We start from the raw sequence: 23187 nt of genomic DNA on the forward strand, positions 1-23187 counted from the left end.
ATTCGATAAAGTTGTCTTAATACTAAGAGACTTGGCCCCCTTCTATTACAGTCTTGTTCATGGGTTAATGTAGAGGGACAAAACAACTCGGGATAATATAGTAATTTGATAACTTATTTATTTACCTCTTGAAATTTAATATATACAGGCCTTCAAAGTAAATATGGGATAGACTATTTTTAGGACTTTTTTGCCTCTGTTTCAAAACGAGTCCTGGTGCGAAACCTTGAACATGAAAAGGAACTTAATTCAAAAGTCAACTCGTGGAAATCAAACATTTTCGTAAGAAAGAATATTACACCTAATTTCATTTTAGAGAAAGACCAAAGTCATTTTGAAAATACTGAGCCTATTAACCTCTTTCTCTTTTCTAACTTTGATATATTACATCTAACGACTTGAACGCGCTCACTTTTTTAATCTAATGTATCTTTAAATAAATAGCTTGGAACTTTCCGCTTTTAAACGGTTAGAGAAAAAGCTAACTAAATTGTAAAAATATGTAAGTTATGTCTCCTTGCAAAAACAACGAAACTTTATATTACATTTATATGCTAACTAGAAACAGGTCTAACGAAAAGTAAACTCAATATGGTTCTTACCATTCGCAAAACTAGAACAAAATCTTTCAAAACTATCTGTGCACCAGGACTTATCTCGTTTCACGTGACCAATTTCAAACGTTACTACATTATCGACACACTTGTTCTAATTCTAACAGACTAACTGTAGCTGGAAAGGGTTGACAAATCTTGACTGGCCATGTAAACCACAAACCCAAGGACGTATACGAAGATATCCCTGTCATATAACTACAACCTTCTATCTTCTTAACATTGACTTAGGCCTGGGTTGTCGTTGTTTTCATGGGAGTCATTTCTTCTTCGGTCACTTCGTCTTTGTTGTGGCGTTTCCGTTTGAAGAAACCAAACTGTAAACGGAAGAATACAACTCACGTCTTAAACATTTCCGTCATAACATTGACTTAAAACTAACGTTTACAACAGTTGACACCGTGACGCAGTTACCAGTGGGGAGAGGAGGGGACTGGACAGTAAAATCTCACTTACCCTGTAGAGAGCAAATCCTGCAAGGCAAAAAAGCAGCAGGCCTCCTAGGACGGACACGATAATTATCCAAGCGGCCACTTTTCCACCTGCGCCTTTTGGAGTGGTCTTTGGATTAGCAGTGAGACCAATCTGTTAACAATAAAAAGAAGAGATGTGAATCAACTTCCCGTTGAATCTACCACACCTATCTACTGTTTTCCCTTCGGATTTTTGACTTTTAAACCATAATTGGTCAGAATATAATCATAACATCGAATTTTTATCTGAAATCTGTCACGTGGCTCTCATAAGCTTGCCTACGTCTTGATTCGTGATACTGCTGATGTTGCTTAGTAGCACTATTGGAAAACACCGCGGACTCATCAACCCTTGAGCAAAATAATTTCTCGTTGGCACTCGCTGGAACAAGAGACACAAACCTTAACAACGTTGTCTTTTTCGTTTGGTTCACTCACAGAAGATGGCGGGGCAACTTTGGCAGTTGTGGTGAGGTTTAGTGAGCCTGCTTTCGCCTACAAACAAAAAGTGATTCAGAATGAGTCGAAAACAAAAATGTAGAACAAAAGAAGCAGCGAAAGGCGCAGTTTCTCTGACCAATCGAGTACCTTGATAAGGGTGTTCTGCCAGAGACGGGACATCATTTGTATCTTCACTTGGTCCCCTCGCCTCATTCTTCCCAGATAGCAGGGAACCTTGAGGCAAGTCATGTCGCTATCAGATTCACAAGGCTGAAAATTAACAAGTGACACATCCATCATTTAACAAATTCTTCTTATTTTGTTCAACAATCCGACCGAACACGCTTTTTTTTAACCAGTTAAAAGCGAAACCAAACGTGTCTTGCGTTACGAGCATTTTCCCGCGCTTAGCACGGGTTGCATGGTTTGAGGCGCTTGGGACCGCTTGCATGGTTTCCCGCGCTTTCACGGGTTGTATGTATCTTCTTTGAGTTCACATTGGCTGACTGGGTTATTTGCCTTGTTGTGATTGGCTAACCCGTGTCGCAGACGGAAATTTACCCGGTGACCAGCGGTAGGTAGAGTCTGCGACGCAGGCTATGATTGGCCAGATATAATTATTTTAGTTTGGGTTTGGATTTTACAACTACAAAAACGTTCTGACAACCGTCATTTATTCATCTTTTCGTTTGAGGAAAGGACGCTAATTTAATTACCAGTTCGACATTTGACTTCTCGACCTCACGTCTTGATTTGTCCGCGGAGGAACTGGACTCTTGACCAACCTGCTCACTGGAATTGGTACTACGCTAAAAAAGATATGGTATAAGAATAAGTTGAGACATCCGAGTGTGAGTCTTAAGTAAAGTAAAAGCGTTCAAGAGAAAAAGACCTTCACAACCTGATATTTTGTGTAACTGAAATTTCGCTTTACTTCCTACACTTTGCAAACACCGAAATTTAAAGTGTACATTCCCCAAACCTGCAGACTCTTATAATTGGTCTTCACATTACAGCTTCCAGCATTTCCAAGAACCTAAAGCAAAACAAACAATCACTGGTGAGTTACTCCATTTACCATATCCTATCAAGGTCCTAAAGGCTATCTGTTATCTATCACTGGTTCAACAAGCTTTCCCAGCTTTAAGAAAAAGATGATTAAATTCGTGATGAAAGAATGGTGAATGGTGTCATTGGCCAAGCCACGCAGACAAAGCTTAAAATTTATTTATACCATATCGACGACTAAGATGGCCCCCGTGAAGGTTTATGGGAGATCTCCTCGCTTTACCAAAAAATTTGGTTGTTGTGGATGTTTCTTTTTAATTTGTGGCAAATAAATGATGATGATGATGATGATGATGATAAACAAAAGAACATCACCGGGAACTGCAAGAAGTGACTTGCATGTCGCTAAGTTTGAAGGCCGTGTGCTTTACCAGCCTCTTTGCGTGACGTTACATTTCCAAAGATCTTTGATGGCGTCCGGCTGTATATGGAATAATGGAAGGATTTCCAAAACAAGCGTACTCGACTCACCTGGACTTCCATCAAGTACAACAAATAGTTTGGATCTTCTTCCTTGTTATATTTGAACGGAACTAAAATTGTCACCTCTGAGAACTCGATAGGACTGGGTCCATTGTTGCGCACCTGAAAACAGGTTTAAACGGTATGAACGGCCTACATCCACAATAAAAATTCCAGTACGCCGTGAAATCAATATAAAAGGCACAAAGTTCGTTAAGACATCTTGTAGTCACTGGACAAATCAACGGTGGCCTGTACGGTAAGAAAACGCAAGTGTTATGCCATTTGTAAGCTAGACTTCTGGCGGTCTGTTTTTCTCTCGAAATGAGACGGGAGATTATGAGGCCAGGCATTTCAGATTAGAAGGGATTGGGACGAGTTAAGGTGTCCGCAGCCGGTTTTCTCTCGCCTCGCCCTAACCTCGTTTCGTCCATACCGGATTATGCGTTCGTGTTTCCGGATAAACACACGTCTGACCCTGACAGAAAGGACCGCGACTGCCAGCAGTCCATTTGTAAGCCGCCGTCAAGAAAGATTTGAAATTTTTGATTTTTTTTTAATACCGACCTTTGCTTTTCCAAACAAGAAAGACATTGTATTAAGAAATATCTTGCCCTGGCCAGAACAGGAACCCAAAGCTCTAAACGTGGAGTCCAATGTGCCACGGTGTCTCAAAACGCCAAAAAGGCCGACATATTGTTGATACCGTCTACTCACCGTTATGGTTTGTTTTACTGCAGGTCCAATATCGTAAGCGCTTTCGATCGGTTCTGTAACTTTGTCACCGTACACGACTTGATCTGGATTAGAAAATCTGAAAATACCGCAACACTCAAGGTCAGACAGGTATCAATTCTGTAGTGTCTGCCGTTACTCAACAACAGTCGCGTAACGAGGAGCTCTTCTAAAACACGGAAGAATTCAAAATGGCGGCGAAACAAAAGTACTTTGCATCAACACTGGAGCTCGTCAACCTCTGGAATACAACAACACTCCAAGAATGGTTTGTTTCGAAAATTTCAATACAGCCCGGAACAAACACAACAATTCCCTGGCTTCATCAGGGAAAACACTCGAGTGTAGCAGCAGTAGGCGCCATCTCGAGTATTAAGTTAGTGTCCAATCTCTCCAGTTTAACTTACCCGATAATATTCATATCTGCTTCAAATCTGACAGCAACTGGGAGTGTATACTCGTTATTGGAGAGGTCCGCGTCCTGAGTGAGGTCACTGAATAAAACAAATTACAGGATTCCTCAATCAAAACCACAGTTTACCAACAAACATAATACACAACTTCATATTATATTCTACAAACCAGTGATGCCCTGGAGCGATTTTCAATTGAGTGTCGTAAAACCAAAACCAACGCAATTACTCTAGCCAATCACAAACTACACAGACTATCCAATGAACCAATCAAAACTCGAAGTAATTACACGTAGCTGATGCAAAGCGCGGGAAAAAGAGTGCGAGCGAGTCACCGTCGGTTTTGGTTTTACTTCTGATTGGATGGAAAAGCGGCGCGAGATTTTTCAGCCAATCGTGTAGTGTCGATGTTGCCTCGTACTGTAGATTTTTAGCCGTCTACTCTCCACTGGATTTCACTCATTCTGACGAATACCAAATCCATCTCTGACCTTATTTGCAGACTAGGTCTGTTATCCTACTTGTTGCTACAAAGCATTTTGACAGGGCTGACTTATGGAAACGCATTTTCAGTACTTTTAAAATAATTACCTTGATGCCTCAAGATGGATAGTAAACTCAGAGATGTTCCCAGTGACTCTTTGAGTGTTGAATATAATGTGGAATTGTTTCTATACAAAACAACAACAACAACAACAACAAAGAAGATTACAATGTAAAATTACAGCTCAATATTTATACTTTCCAACTTTTGTTCTACTCTTTCATACTTTCCACATCATAATCATCACAAAAATAAGCGTAGAGAATCAAAAACCTCTTGAAACAGGCAACAATGCAATAAATCTGTCAAGGATTATTTTAATAAGTTCTGGGGGAAAGGAGAACAATAAGCTTAATCTACTTGCGTAGCCAGTTGAAATTCTGACCGAAAATGGGGCCTGTTACTTTAGAGGTACTTACTTTCTGGTTTCCTTCGAAAGGATTGCCGACAGTACACTCAGCCTTTCGTTTCCCGTCATCTTTCGTCTCTGTGGAACAAGACACTTCCTAAAGAAAGAGAGAGAATCGTGGTAATTACTTTAATCATCCAAAGCGTGATTAGACTAGTTATTTACTAAGAATTAAGACTTATTTCCATGGTCCTATTCTCCCAGAGGAGAGAAAGAAGTAATTCAAGTGAGTGAACTGCCCGCGACTTAGAGAAGGATAGACTACAACATACTCGCTGACTGTATTAAGAAATAATGAAACGGATTCAATTTATTGGAATATCATCCAATTTGGATCTACAAGTTACAACCTCGCTGGCATGTCAGTAAGACGACTTTCAGAATGTCCGCGAATGTTCAAATTAAAAACCCCTATTAAACACGACGATTAAAAGGAAATTCGCCGGAAATTCGTCGAGTCCCCTTCGTAGAAGCCTTCGACACTCCTCGAAAACTTCCCAAGTGACGTGTTTTTGAAAATCTTACGACTAATGTAATGTTGAAATACGAGTTTTTTCACATCGACCAACCTGACTGCTAACGTAGTCGATTACAGACGGATACGTCACGATGACCTTTCCCGGGTAGGCTGCGTCTTGTGCCTTATTCTCCACTTCCACCATGACGGTAATTTCTTTGACACCACCAATGAGAAGCTCCTTTTGACTCCTGAAATATAATGATAGAATGTCAGTCAAGACAGTGAAACACAGTGATCAACCTCTAATTTCACCTTATGATTTTCAAAACACTTTCAAGTGCAGCTAATGAGAATACTAAAATTCATCAATTGGGGATAGCAAGCTAGTTTCTAGGGTCTCCCTTCTTCAGAAGGCCGGGGAAGAAAAACCCTGGGAACGAAGTTGTTAGCCGGACTTGTCACCAAACCCTCAGGACTAACATTGAAGGAAATGTGACGTGATCACGATCATTTAAGACTCACCCATCGCCAAATTTCACTTCTCCTTTGATAGATAAGTCAGGTTCACAGATTTTGTCGTTACCGCACTTCTTGACAAAGCCAACCTTTACAACAATGGGAAGAAAATACAGCATTGAATGCTATGAAAAAACAGCAGTATTAAAATGCAGTAGAACATGCACAAACAACATGATAGCTACCAAAACAATTCTTACAAACGTAATTCAGAAAGACGGAATTTTCTTTATAGTACCGTGGTATTTATGTCTGTGTTCTTCGCCTACTGACAAAGTTATTTATTACAAATTCTCTAAAAGAGCATTTAGTTGTCCCAAAACTTTGGATTGCTTTCAAGCATTCATATGGTACTTACCACAGCTCTAAAGGACCGTTGACTGATGTCATTGTAGTTGTTCAATATTGGACACAGAGTGCACGAAGAAGTCTTGAGGTCGTAGGTCAGGTCAAATGTTAACGGGTCCACCAAGTTTTGAAGTTGCTCCTTTTCCTTCAGAGAAAAAGGTGAATTTTCTTATTAATGATAAGTGGCTAAAGTAACCGCAGTTGAAGCCAGTCCAGAGAAGAGACACCCCATGTAAGCTCAGAAAAGGTATGGCAAGATAGCTAAGATTTACATTTTTCATTTCTACTCTCAAAGATGGATAAATGGCTATGATCAACTTGACAAAACACTGGGTATGGGATGGGAGGAGGGGGGACGGGGGGAGGAGGAGTGAATGTTATTACCTGCGATTGACTATCATGTCATCTCAGTACAAGAAATTGGACTGCCTAGTCATTATCGCTTCCATATTGCCAGAAAGCGGAGCATTTCAATGTTTCAAAACTGGTTCGATTTAGAAAAATGCACAATTAACGTCATCTCCACCTCAAGCTCCTACGCGACCGCTGATCGCTGATTGCACCGCGCCATTCTCTCACCCCATCCCACCACCCTGAGTATGTCCGCTTCCCAGAATTCATGATGGCAGGTTGAAGATCAAACAAGGAAAAGAAAAAAAAACTGTTCACAGTATGAGTAAATCAGAGTAAAGACAATAACTAAGATTTGTGCCGCATAGTGAATCGTAGCGTAACTTACCCTTAAATACGCTATGTCGAGAAACTTGCAGTACCATTCATTTTCTTTCGTCAAAGATATTTGCCTCGTAATCGAAAAGGAAGTCTTATTATCTTGGAGGAAGAACATTCGGCGTAAATCATGATCGTCTGTTAAGCGATCATTGTCGAGCTCTACTGTGAAAGTCACATTTCGCATTTCTGAAATAAAAGTAAATAAACATGATGCAGAAATGAGTGCCTTGAGCGTGAAAAAAAAAAAAATATATATATTTTGGCTCTGGCTAACTTTTTAAATTTCTCTTTAATCTATACCCACTTTTTTTGGAATGAGCGAAGCAAATATGTTGGGTTTATACAAGAACAACTAACAAAACTGAACAACTGGTTCCTCTCCACCTGTCCACCGGGACAAGTCCAACCCTTCGTGCCCGGGGTTGGGAAATTGTTTAAGGCGGTCTTGTACCGGGGGTAGGAGTTGGGGTAAACCAAAAAATTGCTTCGTGCACACGGTTTATCAAACGTAAAGAGATTTTTTTGTAGGAAGGCCGATAGAGTTTGTTTCAGCTTGGCTGGAACAAAACGTATTTATGTATTACTCTACACTCTACGTAGTATCTTTCGTTCAATGAACTCTAGAAAAGCGTTGCGTTCCTGACAAAACGACTGTTTTTCCTATTGTACGGTAACCGATATTGCCACCCCTTTTTGTAGACATACAAACATAGTTGAGGTAGATATAGGGGAATAGGACGCCGAATAAGAGAAATATGTCAAATCCCTCGGGGTATGCCCGAGGGGATGATAACAGGTGGAATGGAGGTCGATCGGTGGCGCACAGAATATGGAATGCAAGGAGAATTTGATAATGTAACTTGCAAAAGGCCAGAATTAACAAAAAGCGAAAATGCCTCTAGTTAGGATATTTTTTACTAAAGAAAAATCATGGGGGATTTATATGCCTATTTCCACTTCTTTTAGCTTACCAAAGCTGATCAAAGTTGTCAGTCGAGGGAGGCACTTTGTTCAAGATGGCGCTTTGAGAAGGAAAGGCTTAAACAAGCAGCCTACCCACTGGCAGACATTCATCGGGGAATAAGTCTTATCGATCCTTTGAACAACCGTTAATTAACTGTTTAATTTACCAGATAATTTACCAGAGGATTGCTTCTGATTCTTGTACTTCAAGCACACAGTCACATTGACGCTGCAATAAAGACATTTTTTGTGAGTATCAGAAACAACAGTTTCAGGCCATTTCAAAATTACACCGCAGTATAAAATAGATACCTTTTACGCGAAATGCCGTCACTTGCTAATCGCATAGTTTTGTTGTCTTCCAGCGAAATCTGCGTCGTACTCAAGATTATCTTGCCGTCCATTTCTACGATTGGTCGGGCCCTAATGGGAATAAAACACAGAATGTTTCGCAATGACTATCATAAGAGTAAGACTAGAAAACACGACGTACGTACACATACAGCGATGTAAACCAATCAGAGTGTTGAAGCAAAATCATGTGACTGGTTATGACGGCAGGAAAACACGAGACTGTTACAAAGTCACAAACACTAAACAGCGCCAATGGCGGGAAAACATGTAAGCGGCGTAAAGGAGTGTACGAAAAGGCGGGAAATAGGTAGCTAGCGTCAAGCGCGGGAAAACACGCAACCAGTGCCAAAGGCGGGAAAACATGTAGCTGATGCAAAGAGCAGGAAATTATGTAACCCGCAACAATAGCGGGAAAACATGAACCGTTTCCAAGCGTTACGTAACTCACACCACGGTTGATTTTGGTCTTGCAGCTGATTGGCCAAGAAAACAATTTCTTCGTTCTGATTGGCTAGATTTGAAAACCACTCTTTCTGACAACTAAACCAGCACACAATTTTTTTTTTCAATCTATTTGTGGAATTAAATAATTATGTCGGGAAACGAGGTATACAAGTTGATTTGTTACCTCAGTAGGAAGGCCCTGTCTGATGAATACGCACCAACAGCGAGATCTGTACAAAGAGAGTTACATTTCTGAATATTATGCGTACATTCTTTCTCAAACTTTTAAATGAGAGAAAGCGTTCTGTTTTTTTTTTTTTTTAAATAATACCTGGATATTCATTTTTGTCAACATCCAAGTTACCAGAAAGCGAAAATCCGAAAGCCTTCACGCCGGGAGAAACATCAGATGCTTCAATTGCCTACGTAAGCAACAAGATTAATATGAAAGAAAGAAAAAAATAACAGAGGATTAAAGCTACACTAACAGTAGATTAGTAAAATCTAATTACTGGAAGAACAATATAAAAATTAACCAAGACCATGTTTGCATACGAATGACTTCCTTCAAAGGATGAATGATCGAATCAATCAATCAATCGATTTATCGATCAATCAAGGATGTGTTCCTTTGGGTTGATCTGGTACAGGATCAGTGATCCAAGATTCGTCAGATCATGGTGCATCAAAGTAACCGATGAATCCACATAGGTTACACTTTGATGCACCGTGACTGACTGAGTGATCTTGGATCACTGATCCTAATCCAGTTCACCCCCATGAGTTAATAGTCCGTTCAAAAGCTCATTTAAAAGCTCGCTCGTTTCTTACCTGTCTATACGACGTTTCGATGCCATCTTTAGTTCCAAAGTAGATGAATACTACACCCCCCTGATCTTTCCCTCCATAAGGTGCACTGATAGCCACATCTGTTTATAAAACACAAAACATACAAACTTTATAAAATTTGCCACATTCAAGTTTAGTCTTTGTGAGGCTCAATGCACGTATGACGACTCTTCGGAAAATTTTAAAAGTGGTCTCAAAATCAGGCCACATTAGCCAGTCACGTTAAATATACATTCAAGGTTTTCGTTCTACCTGGAAAACCATCCCTGTTTAAATCCCCAGCCACAGCCATTGCATAACCAAAAAGAGCGCCTTTCGTTTTTCTTCCATCCAGGCTCATGGCTTCCACATGATTTAAGGTGCCGGGGGTCTGAAAAACAAACAAAATACAGTTGTTACTAGAGAACAATAGAAATGAATAAATGTCAAAAAATAATTTCAACAAGTGTTGTGTTAACGATACAGCGAATCGTGTGGTATTGCAGTTTCGAGACCATTTTGTTGGTTTTCCAAACTTATCAACCAATCAAAGGGCCGACGCTCAATATATCGGGGTGTAACTACGCTTTGACCTTTCCGTCAACATATAAAGAAGTTGAAAAATACTACAAAAACGGTTTTAAATGGTAGTGGCGAGCTTTGGTACGGACACGCGCTGTAACTTTGCGCGTAAAATGTTCTGTCAAAGGGACCATAGCTACAACATTTTTTTCTCCAAACATCGAAGATGCGACAAGCAAGTATGGATGTTGTCCGTTTACGTAACCTCAGATTAAAATATAGGAAACCAAACAGTTTGTAGCTTTTGGTGGGCTAGAGATAATCAGATTGGATATCTAGAAGGCACACAACGGCTGGCAGTCCTGCTTGTACTCAAGCAGGCCGCTCAATGGAATTATTGTTACGGTTCAGACGTCGTGCTTCTGCTGAACTGAACTAAATTCAGGAATTACGTTCGACAAAAGCACGGCAGAAGCACGGCATCTGATTCAAACTTTTCAGTTAGAGGCGGTTAGAGGCATCCTACCTGTCCGTTATTTATGTAAACATAAACTCTTCCTTCATCTCCGTGCTCTCTGTATTTTCCGTGTCGGTGATACGGAGCGCCAACCAACAAATCAGAATAACTATACAAAAACACAAGATTAGCGGATTTAAATCTACAAACTCTCAAGCGCGTTAATGATCAAAATTAACTAATCCAAGACAGACTTATCCGAAGTAAATTCAGTCATTCAAACAAGTGACGAATAAACTGAAAAAACATCGCTTAAATTCCATTGGTAAAATTATTTTGCTAAGTATTTTTAACTTTATAACATGGTGAGGGAAAAAGCCGCTCGTCCCACTGTTTCAGAGCTTTGCAACAGCCTTAGGAAACTACCCAAACACGGTCACACGCGAATTCATTTTAGACAGAGTAGAAAGTTTTAATACTGGTTTGTTTTATACTGTGGAAACGTCTGGATATTTGAGTCGCGTTCCTTACCGATCATTGTTCAAATCGACAGCGAGAAGTGCCTGGCCAAAGTTGCTTCCCATCTAAAGGAAAGAATCAGGGAACAAAGCAATGAGTTACTGTTTTAAAAAAGAAACACAAGAAAACAAATAATATTAAAAGCGTCCAAAAGAACAGGCCATTTTCTTTATAATCCCGCCAACACCAGATTGTTACCTAGAATAATTATCTCGACACCTACCATATGAAAAAAAAAAACTTTCAATTCCTTTCAAAATTTTAGTTCTTAGTCACGTACATTGATTAACCAGAGGAAGGAAAAAAAAACTATGGGATAATGTCGTGATGGAACAAGATGCAAATTCTCGGAACCAATAATAGAAGAAATGTATCAAATCATTAAGGAGAATTTATTGCTCCGTATATTGTGTCATACCTGTAGGTTCTTGGGCAAAGGGAGTGTAAAGCTTACGGACATTTGGTTGTAGTAATCTACTTCAAATGCCACAACCTTTAAAAAGAAACACAATAAAAAGTTGGATCGTCTGTGCTTAATATTCTAATAGTCTCAGACAAGGGTAAAACAAGAAGCACATACACACAAATCAAAATTGGGCTGTATTTGCTCAATTTTAATTTAAAAATTTCTCATATTAGCCAATTAAAACCAAAGTCATCACTGCTGACAAATCACAATAAATGCAAATAGAGCAGTTTCTAACTGAGTGCCGTAAAACCAAAACCAAAGTTATCACCCCAGACAATCACTAAGGCCACAGAAAATCCAGTGAACCAATCAAAACTCGAAGTAATAACATGTAGCTGACTCAAAGAGCGGGAAAAGGAGTGCGAGCGAGTCACGACTGGTTTTGGTTTTACTTCTGATTGGATGAAAGAGTGCCGCGAGTTTTTTTTGGCCAATCGTGTAGCGTCGTAATGTAAAACAATTACTTTTCGACAATCAAATGAAAACTGCTTCAAAACAATGCACCAATCAGAACACAGCTATCCGGAGCTGAGCGCGGGAAACAAAAAACAAAAGCCCGGATAATAAGCGCGGGAAAACGTGCAGGTGCCAGGCTGCGATTGGACTTTGATTTGTTTCTAATTGGTTGCAAAACCTGCACGTTTTTTTTTCTCGACCCTACGATCTTTTCAAGCCAGCTGACAGCAATACACTTTTGACCGCCACCCAAAGCAATGGTGTTTTCAACACTGGGTCCAGGCCATGAACCAATAACTACATTGTAGCTTTTATATACCGTATAAATACCGTATAAATAAGAAGGCCATTATATAACCTTTACCTTTCCATGAAGGTTTTCAGCCCGAGTTGAGCTCGCAATAAATTCTGTAAGAAACATGAGAGGCAAACAACATTAAAAAAGTGATGATAATTCATAAAAGTAACGTTTTCTAATTTTTGGAGGAAACTTCCCCCGGCACCAAATCTTTGTCTATCTCAGATCTTCTTTGCATCTCAACAAATACCGAGAGTGGGGTAAATGTGAAGATAATTCATAGCCGTGAATGGAGCCATTTTAAACGTAAACTGCATACCATCTTTGTCAGGTGATTTGAAATTCCCCATGGCGACTGCGTATCCTATAAAAGTAATTAGATGACATCATTAACGTTTTTATTGTTTCTTTATCATGTTTATTTATTATTTATATAAAACATTTCCATGTTGCCGTGCGTCTGTTCAATAATCGATCACAAAAGACGTTAAAATTTGCTAAGAACAAAGAGTGGCACAGGAGCAATTAGGCGTCCTCCCCATCCTTAAAATTTTGTGTTTCCCCTATTTTTACACCGGGTTGGAGAGAGGCACTGTTAAGTGGCAGTACCCTAGGGTTTGCTGTGCTCTCTCTGAAAATACTCAAATTGATCTTTAAACTGAAGCTTACTCACCAAAGGCATTAGCAGAGCTAAAATCATCAAACACTTGATTCTTTGAAGATCGTATGGTTTCCCTTGTGTTGTCAAAGTAGACTGCAATAGAACCTGTTTGAAACAAGGAAGTCAACAACACATTTTAAACATCAAACAATTCATTATCGTGAAAGAAAGCATAAAAATTCTTTTCTCCACTGGCGTCAAATTGAGCGTTTTACCTTCTGTCTTCGATTTTGCACCCTACATTATATCAAGCTCAAGAAATTTATCTTCTGTACATGGGCGAACATACAATCGAGCGCGTTAATCACATCGCGCACGACGCCACGCGTGGCATCTCGTCGCGCAAGGTGATTTTTTTCACTCGATCGCGTACCTGCCTTCTTCGTCAAAGATTTCTTTCACGCATTTTACAAAAACAAGATCACCTTACCATTAACCGAGAATCGGCCTGGCGCCCCCAACAACGCAATTTCGCCATCTTTTGACATTGCAGCGCTAAATCCGGCCTCGCATACCCCATCCTTGTTCTCTAAATAATCTCCGCCTACACCATCAGCTGAAACACACCAACAATATCAATCCGTCTTAACATTAGAGTTATAGGCTTAGAAAAAATCCCAACTAGTGGGAGGCGCACCAGTTGGCTATTTACAAGAATGACTGGGGAGTTGAACCAGGCACCACCGAGAAAAGCTGAGTAACAACTTCAGCTAAGTGATCAGAGCTCGACTTGAACCCGCGACCTCCGGATTTCAAGTCCGGCGCCCTAACCACTCGGCCACGCTGTCTCCAACATCATTCACTGGTTTACATTAACCTAAAGCAACGAAAGCACAATTGAAAAAAATCCCACAATTTTATATTTCCAGATTCTTGGGTTTTTGTCAGAGGAGTGTTTATCCGTGAACACGAACGCAAAAGGGCGGTATGGACGAAAAGGGGTTGGGGCAAGACTAGAAAAAGTTGAAATTTTCAAACCCTCAGTTCTTGTGAGCGCGGCACTCATGTCTCCTTGCAATCCCTTCTAGTCTGAAATAATCCCTGCCTGATTTCGAGAGCAAAACAGACTGCCAGCACTCTATATTTTTCGTCGAGTTCAACTGAGAAACTAGTTAGCCGATAGAATACTCGTGCTCCTAGGCTACAGTTGTTAAATATATTCATGCCAAATAGAGGTTACTGGTAATCTATCTGTTATTTCATAATGGCGTCATCACTTCAGTCTCACGCGATGACGTCAGTAAACACCTGATGATTTACTTACGGTTGTGAAAGCAGGGCTGAATGGTGCGAGGAGAAAAAGACAAGTCATTCCATACTTCATAGCATTTTCCCAGGAGCAGTCGCTTTCTGTCCTCAGGCTGCTCGTCATGTCTCACGACGCCGCGAAGGGTGTACCTTGGTGCACATACCTAATGACAGTACGAATGAAAATAACTACACCATATGATACAGATAATTATCACATAGCACGGGTGTTTGACTGGAAAATTGAGGGGCGGTGGGCGACGGGGATATCGGCAAACAACTATCGGTAGATACATTTCATATAAAATAAGGTGTAAAAAGCATGAGATGTCATTTTCCTTCCTACTTTTGTAGCCTATTTTTGTTTTAATCAAACACTGCTTACCAGTAATTTCCCATAGCTTGAGGATCTACTTGTACTAATCACGGTTGCTCCAAGCCATTGTCCTGATTTCTCTTCGGTATTCACCTGTTTTCCTTGCCAAGTGGTTGTTCTGGGGTCTATAGAAAAGGTGGCAGGTGCAGAAATGAAAAGGATGGAGGGTGAAAACGAGCGCGAGATGTGACCATTCCACGACCTGCGCCCTCTTTCTGTTCTCTTATTCAGTGCCTGCCTTTGACTGTGCCTTTTCGCGCCTTCTTTATAAGCCCCCCTATCTCGAGCGCCTTTCGCACCCCCTTTCGAGCTCTTGTTTTGCTCTCTTATTCAGTGCCCTCATCTGACAGTCCCTTTAGGCGCCTTCATTATAAGCCTCCCTATCTCGAGCTCCTTTCGCGCACACCCTTTCGAGCTCTTGTTTTGTGTTCTCTCTCTGCTCTCTTATTCAGTGGCCTCCTTAGACAGTCCCTTTTCGCGCCTTCATCGAAAGCCCTCTTTTAACGCCCTCCTTTCGCACTCCCATTCTCTCGCTCACTCCACGCGTTCCTTATATTTTACGACAATTTTCTCGCCTCTCCTTTCAGAGCGAAAGAAGAACCCGTGATAGCCTGTGCATGAGGTCCCCTCCACACTACACCGGAGGAATTTTTAAATGGAGGTTTCCCTCTCAAAACGCATTAAATGTTTTCCGTCCACACTCCGCCGGAGGAATTTAAAGTGCCTATGACATAAAAAAATAATTGCTGCTTATTTGAAAGGCTTTTCAAAATAAAGAAGAATGGTGGTGTTCATTTCTGGTGCCAAGTTTGAAGAATACTGCTTCAATATTTCCAGAGATATTCTTTATTCAGTATTTTACCATTTTAGTTGCAAACCTCATGACGTCATCATTTTCCTAATTTGCATAATACGAAAACGGCAATATCTATAAAAGGATAAAAGATATTCCAAAAAGGAAAACGCCATTCTTGTTTATTTTGAAAAGCCTTTCAAATAAGCAGAAATTATGTTTCATTTCATAGGCGCTTTAAAAACACATGAATCACGGGTCATTTTGGATTTGTGTTTGAGGCAAATTCGGTCAGGGAGGTCACATGTTCATCGAGAAGCTATCGTTTTCGAAAAGCTCCGTTTTCAAAATGTTTTCTGTCCACATTAAAACGCAAAGCATGCATTTTCAAATTACTCCGGTTTGAAGAGGCTCCGCTTCCGTGACAGATAAGTGTGGACGGTAGGCCAGTCAGGGGCGGATCTAGGGAAAGGGTGCGGGGGTGCGCATCCCCACCGCCCCAAGATGAAGCCTTCTTTGTATTCGCTTTTAAAATTTGTTTACCTCACCTGTCAGTTGCGCCGTTCCTTAGCGGCGCACCCCCTCCTAAGAAAAATCCTTGATCCACCCCTGGGCCTAACCGTGAAAATAAAGCTGCGTTTTCAAATTCCTTCGGCGTAGTGTGGACCGGCGGGACCTGAGAGCATGCTCGCAGGCTAGTGATCAAAGGGAAGCTCCCCGGGGGCAGCTCCCCGAGGGCAGCTCCCCGAGGGCAGCTCGACCTGTGGAAAACTTGCTTCTCGTGTAATCCTGTTGAGCATATCAAATGAGTGGTTTTGACAACTCGTTAGCCTACAAAATTTCCCCTACCACTGTCATCGATCCTGATCACTTCACACTTCTTGGTTGAATCGGTATTACATTTATAAACACTTCCGTATCTATTTCTTTCACGAAAGAGCGATGTCTTGTTTCCTAAGGGAGCTCCGACCACAACCCTGCAAATTAAAACAATGCAATGACGTTATTGGGGACGTAAATCATGTTTATTTTTATTATCCTTTTCTTTGATACATGTACCTTCGTCTCTTTTTAAAATTCGTAGTATTCATTTCCGTTACGCCGTGATTTCCGAAGTATTAAGTCATGGAAATTCTATGTTTGGGGACTCAAGATCGAGGAAACACGAGGGAGGGTTAAATATTGGCACGTATTCGAAAATAAACTCTTCATTAAAATTTACTCGCATTTCATTCATTCCGTGAAAGCAAACAGAGCGTGACGGTGGAATTATGCAGTTTCACGTTGGTTTCAAAACAGTCCAATAGTTGAATGAATTAAACAATGACAGAAAAAAATAAAGAACGACTTATAGATCTGGTTTTCTTTTGGCTTTAAATGCGTTTCTGACCACGTATATGGCACATTACTCCAATATTTCAAGAGGCATCTGTCGAGGTCATTCGTCGATTTAACAGATTTGGTACACAATAAGAAAAAAAAAAAACAGCCCACGATTAGACTGTCGAATCTTGTGTGTAATCTTAACTTGCCGGCAAATTTACGCATAAAGTGCACAAAAGAAAGATCAAAACCAAAGTGCTGTACAGTTCAATTAATTCAATAATCATTGCATGCATGCTGCGCTGCCACAGTTAATCAACTTAATACAGACGCTATCAGGTTTGCGATAACTTGAAGCTATGTCAATACATTTCATCACATCACGCCATTCGATCAGTTGAAGACTTGACAATATAAATTTAGAATATAACAAGGATTACCTACATCTTAAATTGAGACCCAACATTGCTCGACTCAGAAATTTGTTCATCGCCTTTACACTCTCGCTAAAACGTACTAACCCACCCAAGCGCTGGTTGTTCTCCGTAACAACGACTATATATTTTAAATTTTCTGACTTACCAGTTGTCGCCATTTTGCTGCGCGTGCAAAGCAACTGTATATCCAAAATATTCCCCTGAGCTTCCTTTATAGACGAAAGGATCTTTAACGTCCAAATTGAAAGGCAAGACTGCTGCAAAACACGCAACAAATGTCAAGACAACGGAACAACTGCGAACCATCGCTCCTGTTCCCGATCAATAAACTGCTCAATACCCAAGCTAAAAAAACGTGGTGATAACGTGTAAGATTTGAGCGAACAGTGTGGTAACGTCAACTTTTATGTGATCAGGAATATTTTCACCCGCAAGAATATGTATATGTATATTGCTTGTCTACCAATGACTTGTCACCGGAAGCGGAAGTCACATCATCACCTTATTCAAACTTTGGAAAGTGTTTCACTCAGCGAACCATAAGCTTTTCGCGAGGAGCGCTGAACCCGCTGAAGCTTGATGCGCGGCGGGCGCTCCTCACAAAATCATGGCTTCGTCGAGCTGAAAAAGAAAAAAACAAAACCCTTTGGCACCCAGAGTAGGGTTTGACGTGACAAAAATTGACCCACAACTGCATTTTTGTACCTGAAATTTTATGTACCGGTGACAAGGTTTTGTGTCACATGTAAGATCTTTGACTAACTTAGCCACAAAAAAAAAAATATTCTCTATATAAAAGGAAAAAGTTTGGAAGTTGTGCCAAGCCTAACACAAGTTGAATAAAATAATTTCCGGCTATGCCCTACTCGTCACTTCCGTTATCGTCAAACGCACTGTAACGTGAAGGCGCTCATTATCTGAGGCGCTCGCTTCAGTCAGCAGCACTCGGGTTTTGTCACACGAAGAGCTCTGAGGTCCTTGTCATCTTGTACATCTTGTTGTTACGTTCATCCATAACATAAAACAAAAGAACAATAACTACAACCAAACAACAACAAAATTTTTCGATGAGCTGGATGTGTCCAACTACATGTACGTGAGAGCTCTATGATATCAACCGTGCACTTACGATCATTTACAGACAACCAGTCTTACTAACGCTACACTTAACAAGAACAACGGTTTAAATATTCATACACAAAAGCTAAAGTTGACAATGTAAAAAAAGAACACAAACAATAAACAAGAGGAAAGATTTGAAATGTAACTTAGAATTCAACAAGCGTTTTAAATGAAATTCTTTATTTATTTACGTCACGTTTTGTGCCTGACCTCACCCATAACCGAATTTACTTTTCAGCAAAATTGAATATCCGGAAGGAAGGAAGAAATTTGCGTTCCCAGAAAACAGGGAACATGCTGCAAAGGCTCGACTTAAGCTTGTATCGAGAGCGGTCTTTGTTCCAGAACAGCATGCAGCTTGCACTGAAACTGAAGTTTCAAGTGCTATCCCTGTTACACTGTTAGAGCAAATGAAGAGACAAACTTGGAACTTTACAAAGTATTTATTTGATTCATAGCAAAAATAAATGGTATGATTTATTACAAAAATTACAGTTAAATAAACGCGATTGATAAAATATAGCTGCTGTTGCATTTGGTATAAAAATACTTGTGTAACACTATCATTTCCTACCTAAAAAACTGCCTGAAAAATTCCGATACCCTCTTATCATCAAGTAAAAACATTTGTAAAATGATTACAAGAATGTCCTTAAAACTATTCGGTATGTTGTGTCACACGCTAAAAAAGGAAAAATCTAGAAAATGGAGCTAAAACCTAAGGTACCTTTCGATATTGAAGAAAAATTCATTACTGCGGAACCAGCTTCTGACCGGTTCTTTCAGGTACATAAAACTAACAGGAGGTAAAATCGAACAGGCACCACTGGTCACTTTCCCTAGATTAATCAAACTGAAACGTTACCATTATATCTAGATGTATCATATATGCATTCGCATGAGTTATATAGGATATAAAAATTAAAAAAAAAAATGGTGAAAATGAGAGTGGTGTAATTCTACATTTGTATGTTCACGACCATTGTTCACACACGTCTTATCATAACCACGTATTCATTGGTAAAAATACTACCGTCTCGTTCTAGCTTTTTCAGTGATAATAATTTTGCAACTTGCAAAACTTAAAATTCTTTCCAATAATATCGATTTGCGACCAAACTTATCAAGGTTCTGAGAGTTATACAAATGATATGTGCCAAATTCTCCGTATTAGTGCTTCGTTAAACACTGAACGCGGCCAATCAATTTTTCCGCTGACCTCTTATGAGACGTTCTCCATGCAGAGGAAGGTTGGATTTTAGCTACCTCTTCTCCGCGCTTAGTCCGAAAGCGACATTTCCCTCTTTGGTAAGCGACCATATTCCGATTGTCCAAAGCACGATTAAGTTCTTTAGCTCAGTTTTGGAAAGGATTACGAGATGTTTTGCCTACACTTTTTTGCGTAAGTTCAATTCTGAATTGAACTTACGTGAAACTCCACGAAACGGCTGCGCAAAAACACTGTTAGACAAGAGAAAGCGTCGAGTGACGTTTAATCCTGGATTAGCGGTAATAATTGAAAGGAGGAGGCTGAAATTCAGTCGACTAATAAAACAAAAAAAAAAACAAAAAAAACAAATACTATCAATCAATCAATTTTTTGCAATGTTTTCTTGGGCGATCGCACGAGCGCTCAGTGGCGCTTTGATTCCCTAACAAGATTAGAAAGCCTACAAAAAAAACTTAATCAAAACTTTAAACGAGTGTCAATCAAAGGTTGGTGACGTTACGCTCCACCACAACTGAGTCCCGGATGAAGTCAGTTGAAGTTTGCAAGAGTATCTCTTGTAAAGTAATTATTACTAACTTTGTTTAAATTTCAAAATAGCTACAGAAACCAACACATCCTCGTCTGTCTCGCCAAGATGAGACATGTTTTACTTAACAGTCATTTCCGTGGTGTCCGGGCCAGATATGTCCTTTATTCGTTTTCGTTTGAAAAATCCCACCTGAGACATAAACAAGAAGGGTGGAAATTAGTGAAAATTCAACAACACTACAAGAACTCATAATTTTACCCTGGAAGTAATAGAGCAGGTTTCAATTGAAGGTCGTAAAACCAGCACCTTAGTAATCACTCTGATCAATCAGAATGGACACGCCACGACAAGCCAGTGAGCCAATCAAACTCGAAGTAATTACATGCAGCTAACGCAAAGCGCGGGAAAACGAGAGCGAGCGAGTCACGATTGGTTTTGGTTTTACTTCTGATTGGATGAAAAAGTGGCGCGAGTTTTTTAAGCTCATCGTCAGTGAAGCAAAGTTGATGCAAAACCAACTTTTCGACACTCAAATGAAAACTGCTCTATGCTCTTTGTTAATTCACTAAGTCAAAAATAAACTCTAAATTTTCGATTTACAGCAAAGCTGAACTTTTAAACGTTTGAGTTATCCCAGTCTCTTCCACGGCCATTCTTCAAATTGTCACGTAACGCTTTCTTCTGGTTTCCTAGAGGACCCAGAGGAAGAAGTACAGAAAGATGTAGCACTTTCTAAGCAAGCGACAAATTTTTGACATGACTTAGAACTTCAAGTCTGTTCGTGCATAAAGCAATGACAACGTAGTCGATGACTACTGTCACGATAAGAACGCGTTACATTTTTTGATCCTTGTTCTTCAGTCACGCATCACGCGAGGTTTGTGGCGGCCATTGGTACGCTTTCATCCATCGGAGCCGAGATGTCTTTTGCTCGTTTCCTTTTGAAAAATCCAAGCTGAAGAAAAAAGTCAAAAATAAATCACAAGCCTGCCAAAGGATGGAGGTGATAGCGAGGCAAAGTTCTGGAGAATAGTTGATAGAGATGTAGTCCATGACATGCAGAGGAAGAGGTGATCGAATTTGCGACGGTGTATAGTGAAGGATGATGATGACGCCATATATATATATATATCGTTGCGATCCAGTTCACACTAGCAAGAGCGGTTATTTAGCTTCTTGTTTACACGAGCCCTTCACCACTGATGCCATATGTCATTTAGCTTTCTGTTCACACGAGCTCTTCACCACCGTGTTATATGTGATTTACCTTTCCCTTTAGATGAACCCTTCACCACTGATGCCACATGTGATCTAGCTTTCTGTTTACACGAGCTCTTCACCATTGATAAGTTCTGTTTACACTAACAAGGCTAGCCATGGATGATTAACATATCTGTTCACACTAGCCCTTCACCACTGTATTATATGTGATTTATCTTTCCCTTTACATTAGCCCTTCACCACTGATGCCACAAGTGATATAGCTTTCTGTTTACACGAGCTCTTCACCATTGATAAGTTCTGTTTACACTAACAAGGCTAGCCATGGATGATTAACATATCTGTTCACACTAGCCCTTCACCACTGTATTATATGTGATTTATCTTTCCCTTTACATTAGCCCTTCACCACTGATGCCACAAGTGATATAGCTTTCTGTTTACACGAGCTCTTCACCATTGATAAGTTCTGTTTACACTACCAAGGTTAGCCATGGATGATTAACATATCTGTTCACACTAGCTCTTCACCACTGTATTATATATGATTTATCTTTCCCTCTACATGAGCCCTTCACCACTGATGCCACATGTGATTTAGCTTTCTGTTTACATGAGTCGTTCACCAATGATGCCACAAGTGATTTAGCTTTCTGCTCACACGAGACCTTCACCACTGTGTTATATGTGATTTACCTTTCCCTTTACATTAGCCCTTCACCACATGTGATTTAGCTTTCTGTTTACACGACCCCTTCACCATTGATAAGTTCCGTTTACACTAACTAGACTAGCCAAGGATGACTGACATATATGTTAACACGAGCCCTTCACCAGTGTTATTTTTGAGTTATCTTTTCCTTCACATGGCATTCTTTACTTATGTACTAATGTTCTTTAATTTAGGCTTTGTGATCCAGTGACACTAGCTCCACATTTTAAGTTTCCAATAGCCTACTTAATATTTACTCCCTTAAAACATTTCATTATAAAAGTTTTACAGCAAGCTCAACTTTACATCTAAATTAAATGTATCGACTTTAGTCAAGTACGTTTGTTTTTGTGCTGCGAGGTATATTGGAAGATTTCGAATTTATGTGAAAAATGATCGATGAAGCCGCCAGTGAGTTAATTTAATGAACAATAACAAATTATTAGGAAGGTGAAGTCTGCATACGAGCCGAGTGGCCCATCAGGCCGGCGCTTATCTCCGGTTTCTGTAGCATGAAGCCACTAGGAGTATTTCTACTCCCCCCTGGATGGGATGCTAGCCCATCGCAGGGTTACCCCCAGCATTAAATTCGCCAGCACCCAGTTACACACCTGGGTGGAGAGAGACACTGTGAGGGTAAAGTGTCTTGCCCACGGACACAACAAAATGTCCCTGGCCAGGGTCTCGAACCCGGACCACTTGATCCGGAGACGAGCGCACTTACCATAAGGCCATCGCGCCTCCGCTTACAAATTATTCATATTAAAAATACACTGTACAGCTACTTTGTTGTCAGCAGTAAGAGTCTTACCTTCCAGAGGACAGCTGCCGCACCACCCAACAAAAGAACTCCACCGAGAACAGACAAGAAGATTACCCACCAAGGAGTTTTCTTTTTCTGAGTTTCTTTTTGAGCTGGCTTGGCCGTGGTTATAATCTGGGAGAAAAAGATTACTCGAGCTTTAAGCACCTAGCTAGAAATATTGTACTGAATTCTTCTTGCGGCACT

General features: G+C 40.3%; 2 protein-coding genes across 3 annotated transcripts in view; both read right to left on the reverse strand.

Annotated features, from left to right (window-relative positions):
- Positions 1-96: 96 nt before the first annotated feature.
- Positions 97-18113, reverse strand: LOC110049956 (integrin alpha-V-like). Its single transcript, XM_089285529.1, has 32 exons — positions 17509-18113; positions 16453-16580; positions 14820-14935; positions 14451-14598; positions 13617-13742; positions 13199-13291; positions 12845-12889; positions 12592-12635; positions 11721-11795; positions 11315-11367; positions 10853-10952; positions 10078-10195; positions 9808-9905; positions 9308-9398; positions 9161-9206; positions 8491-8601; positions 8358-8407; positions 7223-7401; positions 6494-6628; positions 6142-6224; positions 5729-5867; positions 5170-5256; positions 4798-4877; positions 4201-4287; positions 3776-3872; positions 3068-3181; positions 2511-2564; positions 2245-2337; positions 1676-1798; positions 1490-1582; positions 1071-1199; positions 97-931 (listed from the first exon to the last, which is right to left on the reverse strand). The coding sequence occupies exons 1-32, from the start codon at positions 17667-17669 to the stop codon at positions 842-844; spliced, it is 3186 nt and encodes a 1061-aa protein (XP_089141655.1). The 5' UTR covers positions 17670-18113; the 3' UTR covers positions 97-841.
- Positions 18114-18909: 796 nt separating this feature from the next.
- LOC110049955 (integrin alpha-8-like) overlaps positions 18910-23187 on the reverse strand; it is a 30116-nt gene continuing 25838 nt past the window's right edge. The window contains exons 32-34 of one of the 2 annotated variants that reach the window (XM_089285530.1): positions 22990-23115; positions 21084-21200; positions 18910-20434 (exon numbers count right to left, since the gene is read on the reverse strand). In XM_089285530.1, the coding sequence (XP_089141656.1) occupies positions 21114-21200; positions 22990-23115 (213 nt within the window). In that variant the 3' untranslated portion in view covers positions 18910-20434; positions 21084-21113. The remainder of the gene's footprint in view (positions 20435-21083; positions 21201-22989; positions 23116-23187) is intronic. The other variant, XM_089285532.1, reaches the window with a different exon arrangement.

Source organism: Orbicella faveolata, unplaced genomic scaffold (genome assembly GCF_042242905.1).
Source record: "Orbicella faveolata isolate gen_17 unplaced genomic scaffold, um_ofav_v1 contig_13, whole genome shotgun sequence".
NCBI lineage: Eukaryota > Metazoa > Cnidaria > Anthozoa > Scleractinia > Merulinidae > Orbicella > Orbicella faveolata.